Below are 9232 nucleotides of genomic sequence, written 5' to 3' on the forward strand. Positions count from 1 at the left end.
TAACATTAATTAAGCAGTGCTTTTCTGCTGGCTTTTAGTAGATAGTAATTTTACATTTAGGTTTATCATTATTTAGCTCCAAAGCCACACAAACATAAATCTATAACAAATGCCATTGTTATTGACCAAAAAAAACACCCAAGTGCCATGTTTTCAAGTTAAGCAGCACCCGATCATCGGCCTGTACATCCAAGAGCAATCCTAGTGCTGCCTACGGCAAGAACACCGTTCACTGTTCCGCATATACTACGCTACGGACAGTTGCAACCACCAGTTCCCGAAACAACTCTCAGTCCATACCTTCTTGGTTTCTAATCCACTTTGTTGCAACCCACTTTTCCCCTTTGATCACCGGGCAGCTTCCGTGAAGAGATGTCTGCAATTTGCACATAATTTTAAGATGAGAGAACGCACCACCACAGAGTCTTTGTTTAATCACCAGTAAGTCGGTAACAAGTGATAAAAGAAAACCAAAATGCCCATCCAATTTTCAAGCCCTAATCAGTTGTTGATCATTTATATCTAATTACTGCCACCTCCCTCAGATAATATCTATGCGACGAAGATCAATTGTATAAGCATTGGAAATTTCATTTAAGATAAGATAAAGTAAATTACCAGATCAATTGTGCCGTTTGGAAACACTGAATAAAATAAAAGACCATCCCCTTGCCTGGGCATAATTTTTAAACCAATGCATTTCTTGTAATCATAGCTCGAATCCATCTCTGCACCATTCTGCAAATTAGACAATAGGATGAGTACATGCAATATATACTACTTACATTTGAAAGAAATACAAGATATATCATAAATTTGCTAACCTACCTCATAAGGGAACATGGTTTCTCCACCTTCTTCTACATCGGATAGATACAACAAGAAGGAAGCAAACTGCAAAATTGAGTGTGATGTTGTGACAGTTAAGTATCAATGGTTCAAGAAAGAAGCAAAAGCGAGAAAACATTGACAGAAAGATGAAAGCATGAACTCAAAAAACAATTTGCAAATTCTGCTTGAACTATAATCATATATTTGTTTCACATATAACTTTAGCCTGATGTAAAGGTTACGAGAGAAGGGTCTATAACAAATTCTCGTAAGTATAAGGGCAGAGATTGTGAAAGGCAAGGCTCAAATAAAATGGCAATTTCACCGTCATAGAATGATGGAAGGCTAGGTCCCTTAGTGATCAGAATAATGGATGATGCTACAAGTTTTCTAAGTTGTTCTTTTTAAAGGGCTGAAGAAAAGAGAACTGAAATTGCAGCCATCCTTCAAGTTACTCAAATCAAGTACAGAAAGATGATAAAATGTTCAATATTTTGGATGTCAGTTCAAGGTGCTTCACCCAATACTTTCGAAGCAACAAATGTACTCAAATGAAATAACAAGAAAAAAGAACTAATAGAAATATTATCTAATATCTATCCTTCGAAGACGGAATATAAAAAAACCATAAGTTGACAAACGCAGCTGATTTCTTCAGAAGTAAAAAGGTTACTGTTCATACAAATAAAAATTCATGTTGTGAACTTGACATAATGTTCAAGTAAGTCCATGAATATTGCTTATCAAGAAAAAAGAACTAATAGAAATATCATCTAATATCTATCCTTCGAAGACGGAATATAAAAAAACCATAAGTTGACAAACGCAACTGATTTCTTCAGAAGTAAAAAGGTTACTGTTCATACAAATAAAAATTCATGTTGTGAACTTGACATAATGTTCAAGTAAGTCCATGAATATTGCTTATCAAGAAAAAAGAACTAATAGAAATATCATCTAATATCTATCCTTCGAAGACGGAATATAAAAAAACCATAAGTTGACAAACGCAACTGATTTCTTCAGAAGTAAAAAGGTTACTGTTCATACAAATAAAAATTCATGTTGTAAACTTGACATAATGTTCAAGTAAGTCCATGAATATTGCTTATCAGGATACCACTATATAGATTATTGTCCGGTCCACAATTCTGATGAAAAATCACTTAGTTCTTTTTTCACATATGTATATTTCTTTGGCTGGTGGGGGTCATTATTAGGTGCATAAACAGCCAAACTATCATATCAAATATCAGGGATCTTCTAATTGGCAGGAAGAAATTGCCAGTATAAAACAGGGTAGAAAATGATAACACAGATCAGAACCCTAAACATTTGCAGCAAGTATTGTATGAAGGAAATGCTAGTTAAGTGTGTACTCTTTGGCTTTTCTGTTGACCATATTCCGTTGGATTGAATGCATCATAATGTGAATCATACTTCTGGCCAATCTCATACCGCAAAACGTTGAATGCCTGCAATATGACGATATCGCCGCATTACAGATTAATTTAGAATTTTCCTGTAATGAAAGGTTAACATTATAAAAAATTTGTGAAACTAGAAACAGTATTAGATGCACTATTTTCTTTGTGCGAAAAGAAAATAAATGGTTTTATATAAAAACTGCTAATTGTAGCATTTAAAACCTATATGGACAATGAAAACTATCTGCTTAATGGCTTTGAAATTCCAATTCACACTTATGCCCCGAAGAATACACCATTAAAAAAATACCTCGCCATGGGCTCTTGGTAACATGGTAGCTCTGGCAATCTTTTCCTCAATAATATCCAGGACTCCGCTATCATCTTCTGATGCACTAATAAATGTGCCTGAACTATAATCAAGTATACACTGACAGTTAATTTCACAAGTGAAAAAAAAAAAAAAATCTTTGTAAAGTACCTTCAAACTAGCATATACAACACTGTTCATCACCAAAAAGTCCAATCACTAGTGATTTATTGTGCGCTATAAGATACATCCAAAAAATCATACAACATATAACTTGATGAAAGATGATATGAGAATGTTATTGTAAAGAAAGTGAAGTGGCAAGGACCTTTCAGCACTTATCTTCCAAAACTTCGTTGCCAGAAAATTTTCTTGTGAGCGGGTTTCATGAAAAGCTGATGGTTTACAAACTTTACAAAGATGCAGGCCCTTAATAGTTGTTGAGGGTAAATTAAAAAGAAGACATATCCAAAATTAGATTCCTCTTCCTAATCCCGTCTTGATATACTTGCAAATAAGCTATTCTAGCATAACTATTGAAATTGTTAATGGTAGTTTGATAAAACATAAAACATGAACTCATGATATTGTAGTTCACTTAGCAAATTACAGAACAAAACATGTACTGACTCCTGAGCTTAGTACTAGGAGAATAGCATAATGTCTCAACTTATTAAATACATACAATAAAGTTCTGTCTGGAGAAAATAATCATATTAATGCATTATCTAATGCATATCACAGTATTATGAGGACTCCATCATATCACCCTCGTACCCACTTGTCAAAACAGTATGAGGTCATTTTCTTGTACGAATTTGGATCACAGATTTCAACCGTGTTTTTAAAATTCGAGGATGACAAACTTATATGGAATAAGATGAATCATGTAGACAATCTTTCCACCATTCGTCTCCAACAGTGATAACATAGAGTAAATGGAACCGCCTCGCTTATCATGGAAAATCACTATAAATAACAAATTTGGAAAGAAAACATGACGAGTGAACACAACTAAAGATTATACTTTTTGATAATAAAGAAGCTTATGGATTGTGCAACAATGGAGTAATAATTGAAAAGCCGTTCTTCCCTAGAGTTTTATGATTACCAAAACGTAACTTATCCAACAGCGGGGATTAGTTTGCCCCTTTCTCTTTCCCCCCCTTATATTTTCGTTCATTACTCTTTCTAAACAACAATAGCCATAATTGCATAACACAAGATTCAAAATTTCTGATTGACAAACCACATTATAATTTTTACTTATGAACTGCTCACCGTATCTAGACAATAAGCAACACGAAAAACCAAAGAAAAAGATACCTTGTACGAGTCCCCTTTGTGCTCTCAGCAGTCTCTCCCTTTCGCAATGCCAATGTGGACGGCCGGAGCTTCGTCTTCGCCATCTCAATCACGCTTTCGCATTGCTCGGCAGTTGCAAATCTCGGAAAATACAGAGCCCGTGGTCTCCAACTCAGAACCTGCAGGATTCAACAATGTCACCAAAAACCCAATAAAAACCCAAAACCCCAATTGATCGGATGAAGCAAAAAAAAATGCGATTACTGATCACCTGGAATGGAATCGACTGAATAAAGCTGTCTCCGGTGTCGCCCTGCATCATTGGACCGTGATGTTCGTCGTTTTCGGGTTCCAGCGTTCTGGAGACGGAGCGAGGGACGGAGGCATGGGAGAGGAGGGTGGAGATGAATAAACCGGCGAAGAAGAAGAGGGAGCAAAGGAGGAAGACGGTGGGTAAGCCCAACTTTGCTCTGGAGCTCTTTGCTTTCACTTTCATGGCGAATTTTTACATTTATTATTGAGCTGATTTGTTTCTTTCTTTGTTTTGCCTCTGTTTTTCGTTCAACGGTGAGCTGCGAGCGTCATGGGCTCTTGGGTCCTCGTCTTGACTGAAGCTCTCTTCCTTCACTGGGCTCTTCCGCTCTACAGTTTGACTTTTTGGTTTATTGTAGTTTTGTGTAATTTATTTGGTTGTGCTTTTAAAGGAGCCAAAACCGTTTCTTAATAAGTAAAATCGCTTTAATTTGAAAAAATAGTTGTTTGGAAAATATTTTAAAAGTGCTTTTAATTAGAAGTAAAAGCACTAAGAAGCATTTTTCAGAAACAACTTCTTAAAAATGCTACGCAGAGAAAACAAGGGAAGCACTTTGCTCCCTTTAATGACATTTTTTCAATTCCAAAATTATACTTATTTTTTAATTTGTAATATTTAAAATACCATTACACTTAAAACAACATTAAAATGGGCATCACTAATGGAAGCACTATGCAAAAATTATTGAGAATTATAATGAAAGTGCTTTTTCATTTGACAACCAAACACTCTATTTAATATAAAAAAATGCTTCTATACAATACAAAAACACTTAATTGATTGCATGTCAAACAACAAAATTGCTTCATTCATAGAAGCGCTGCTAAAAAGTGCAACAATCAAAAAGTGCGAGTGAGGAAAAGCGCTTTATAGAGTAACATCCAAACGATTCCTCAAAAAATGACCACTTTGGTTCGCTAGATTGGTGGGTATAAACAGATGGTTTTTTTTTTGGGTCAAACAATTGATTTCACCAAAGATAAAACACACTAATATAAAGTAAGGCTAATTTGAAGACAATCCACAACGCAGTTGATAGGAGCATATTCATGCGACTTAATTGGCTTGTTCTCGTGCATTTATGTTGTGTTTCCTTAGTTATTTTAGTGTTTAAAGTCACTTTTGTGTGTTTTCAGGTTATAAAGCCAAAGTGTGCAAGAAGATGCAAATTTGAGTCTTTTGGAGCAAAAGAGGAATGAATGAGATGAAGACTTGAAGAAATATGAATTCCTAATCGAAGATGGAGTCCTACTCACATGAGGATTCCTAGAACAACAAGGATTCCTACTCCAACAAGGATTCCTACTTGAAGTAGGAAAGTTAACCCTAGGTTTCCCATTTTGGTAACCTTTCCTAATCTTAAACGTCCGTACTTCCTAGCCACTTTGAAGGCCTTGTATGCACTTCAGGACACAAAACAAAGGCCCTAGCCCACTTTCAAACCTTTGCCGTGGGTTTCCCCTTCTTCCCTTCCCTTGCCGTGCAAGGGGGGGCATTTTTGTCCCATTTTATGCATTTAAACACATGTCCCTTTCTAAACTAAACCCTAGCCGCACCTTGCAGCCACTTCCCTTTTAATTTCTGATTTAATTTCCTAATTCTAGAAGCCTTTGACTTAATTTTAATTAACCAAAATAAGCTAGGGTTTTATTTTCTGAAACCCTATATATTCTAAGCCTAGCCGCACCCTAGGGGGATCTTTTTTTTCATTCTTTCATCATTCAGCCACAAAACCTTTCCAGCCGCAGCCACCCCTCCATCTTCTCCCTTCAATCCGCAGCCACCATCAACCTTCTACATCCCTGCCGTAGCTTCCCACCATTCCAGCCACCATTCCCAACCTCCCTACACCACTCACACCCCTTGCCGCAACCCTTCACCTCCCTAAATCCATTCCCAACCCAAAATAACATCCAAAAACCCCCTAAACCCTCTCTGCCGCAGCAAGGAGAAGAAGAAAGAGGAGCTTGACGTGCAGAAATTCAACGTGGAATTGTTGGGCGTTTTAGGTGTAATCAATCTTTTGTTCTCTATGTTTAATTTCAATTTTGTTTCTCTTTCTGTGAACATGAGAGGCTAAATCCCTAGTTAGCTAGGGGGTGATTCGAAACCATGTTTGTGCTTGCAAAATAAATTGATTACCTTCGGTTGGAATTTCATGAGTTGTGGATTCAATTTGTTTAACTGCTTGATTGATAACTTATTTGTGTATGTTTAGTGAGAGTGCACACTTAGTTTTCATGCATGAATATGATGCTAGAATATAAGTGAGTTTCACCTAATAGTTACAATCTTATATTCACAAGTAGTGGAGGTCGCTTATAAACGATCGCGTTAAATGAATTCTTGGCACTAGTTTCATGCTCATCATAGTAACGAATGCCTCGTCAACACTTATAGTTTTCATGTTGCTTAATGATCTTTGATTGTATCTTTATTGTGCTTTTCACGTAAAGGACTTTTGGAGAATGTTTTGAATTGTGTATGCGCTGTCCCATCCAATTCATTAACTTAAGGAGAACTTGAAGGTTAATTTAAGCGAACCTAATTAACCCGGGGTGTTGAGTTTCATGATTCATCGAAAGACTAACTGAAAATCATCTTATATGCAAGTGTGACATGTGTGGAGAAGAACCTTCTAGCTAGCATTCCATCCATATTTTCCTCAAATTCGTTTTACAATCTGCTTTTATTAAAATCTGTTTTCTTTGTTTTAATTTCGTCAAAACTAAATCCCCCTTTACTTTAGTGTTTCAATTTAGTTAGAAAGTGTCTTAGTTTGTGTTTCTAAGTGTTTTGATTCAATCTATCACCCAAATTCGTCCAAATTAGTGTAAGTGCTCAAAACTGCCCAGATTGTGTTTTTAAGGCAGTTTTGAGTGTTTTGGTGCTGTTTTGAGTGTTTTGGTTTGTTTTAGTGTTTTAAGTGTTTAGTTTTGCATTCCTTGAGTCTAGTTTAGTGTTTTAACCTTTGTTTTACGTTCTTGAGTCAGTTTTCAAGTGATTTAGCAATCCCTCCTAATCCCCAGTTTAGAACGATCCCTACTTATACATATACTACAATTGTCAAAAGAGGGTTTTAATTTGTGTGCTTATATATTTCGCATCAAAGTGCAGCCCATTATAAAAGTAAAGGAAACAAGCACTAAAAGTGAGCCCAAAATAAAGCCTAAACCAAAAGCCTTAGATTTGGAAACAAGAGTCAACCGCTTCCACCAAAATAGCCGCACCACCATTGCCAAACCGCCGCCACTGGTAAGCAGAACCAACAAACTGAAGGGGTGAACGGAAAATGGCGGTGGACAAGCCCCTGTGCAAAAAGCACTCCCATAATCCTACCAAATAGTGTGAAATGCACTTTAGCAACCACAAAAACCCAAAGCACACCTCCAATCGAACCATGGACGAAGAACATGAGGGGCAGAATAAATGAACCAAGTGGGCAGAAGCTCGCTGCTAGGAACAACAATATGGGGAGGAAAAAACATGAAACTCAGATCTGCAACAAGATTGCCAAACGTTGAGACAAAGCTCAAGGAAAATGAGACAAGCTCAAAGAAAAACAACCAGAAAACCAAGGGCCAAAGAAAAAGAAAAGGAAGAAGATAGGGTTTAGTGAAGAAGGAGAAGGGGAAAAAGGAAGGAGGGGATGGGGTTGCTACCGACCTCACCTAAAAGGAAGGGTCGGCCGCCGAAGGTGAGATTGATTTGGAGGTTCTAGGTTTGGGAAAGGGGGAGTGGCACACTTTAGGGATAAACAGAAGCTTGACTTCTCAATTAGGCATGGCAGCAGTTCGGGAAGTAAATGCCATATCCATCTCTAAAACTACAAAAAATAATTATATTCAAAATCGTAAATTATCGAAGATTATTCATAACCATACTCACTGAGTAACGGGTTCCCCAACTAATAGTTGTATCCATCTTCATAAATGCAAAAATTATTCGTTCAACTGATATTATAATTGAAACTGATTCTGATTCTATCATTAAATACCCATCTCTCGTGTTTGAGTAAGAATGAACCTTCTTGAAATTATGTGGGAGCCCAGACTCCCTCATGCTAATGAATCAAAGGAAAAACAACTCCTTTTTATCCTTTTCAAGGGCTACACGTCCCAGACATTCAGTTGATAGTGAGATTTCTATCTTGATTATCCACACTTCCTAGATAGGTTGAGCTGCAGAGCCAGACTCCAATAAAGGGCTTACATCTCAGCCTATTGGCAGCCCGGCCAATGTTAGCATTCGGATCGATTCTCATCCTTGGCCCTGGAAGGTGGACACCGCCCGCCTTGCCCTAAAGTCACAAAGAAAGAAACATTAGTTCTTAGCGCAAGCACTAAGTAAGTAAATTACTTTTGTGAACGTCACAATCGATGGCCTAAATCATAAAAAACATAACAATACTTTTTGGAGGTGTTCATGATAAGCCAAATATGATAGAAAATTAAGGTAAATTGGCCCATAAAAAAAGGAAAGGATGCATGAAAAAAGCAAATACAACAGCCATTATGGGAAAACACAAAACAAATTATCAAATAATTTCAATACATGTGAATATACATATACGCATATACCATATTATTTTATATTATTCAGAGAGAGTCCGGGGACGAATATCTAAGGTAAAGATATATAACTACACCATTATTTACCTGGTAATTATATATATATATATATATTATATGACACTTTATGATAATGATATATAATATAGATTGAAACTTAAAAGTGTATCACTTTATTTCCAATAATTGCTGGAATAAACCTTTGGCTAACAAAATATGTAGCATTCCTCTGCCGATGCTTGATAGGGATGATTCCATTTGTTGGGGCTTGAATGCCAGTGGAAGATTTAATGTTAAATCTGCGACCTGGCTCTAAAATAATGTAACGAATGATAAATTTTCGGTTGCCTTTTTACTCAGGAAAGATTGCAAACTCGTTATCGACTTCATAAACATATAAATTCCATTTATCCTACTAATCCCATGTGTACTGTGGGTGTTGAAAAGCCGGATCACCTTTGTATGAATTGTAATT

The 9232-nt window shown here is 36.5% G+C and overlaps 1 protein-coding gene across 1 annotated transcript; it reads right to left on the bottom strand.

Moving 5' to 3' along the window:
* LOC137725798 (probable prolyl 4-hydroxylase 9) lies at positions 1-4542 on the bottom strand. Its single transcript, XM_068464592.1, has 7 exons — positions 4145-4542; positions 3895-4052; positions 2569-2671; positions 2211-2306; positions 829-894; positions 619-738; positions 1-376 (listed from the first exon to the last, which is right to left on the bottom strand). The coding sequence occupies exons 1-7, from the start codon at positions 4367-4369 to the stop codon at positions 290-292; spliced, it is 855 nt and encodes a 284-aa protein (XP_068320693.1). The 5' UTR covers positions 4370-4542; the 3' UTR covers positions 1-289.
* Positions 4543-9232: the final 4690 nt, after the last annotated feature.

This window comes from Pyrus communis, chromosome 2 (genome assembly GCF_963583255.1).
Source record: "Pyrus communis chromosome 2, drPyrComm1.1, whole genome shotgun sequence".
Classification (NCBI taxonomy): Eukaryota; Viridiplantae; Streptophyta; class Magnoliopsida; order Rosales; family Rosaceae; genus Pyrus; species Pyrus communis.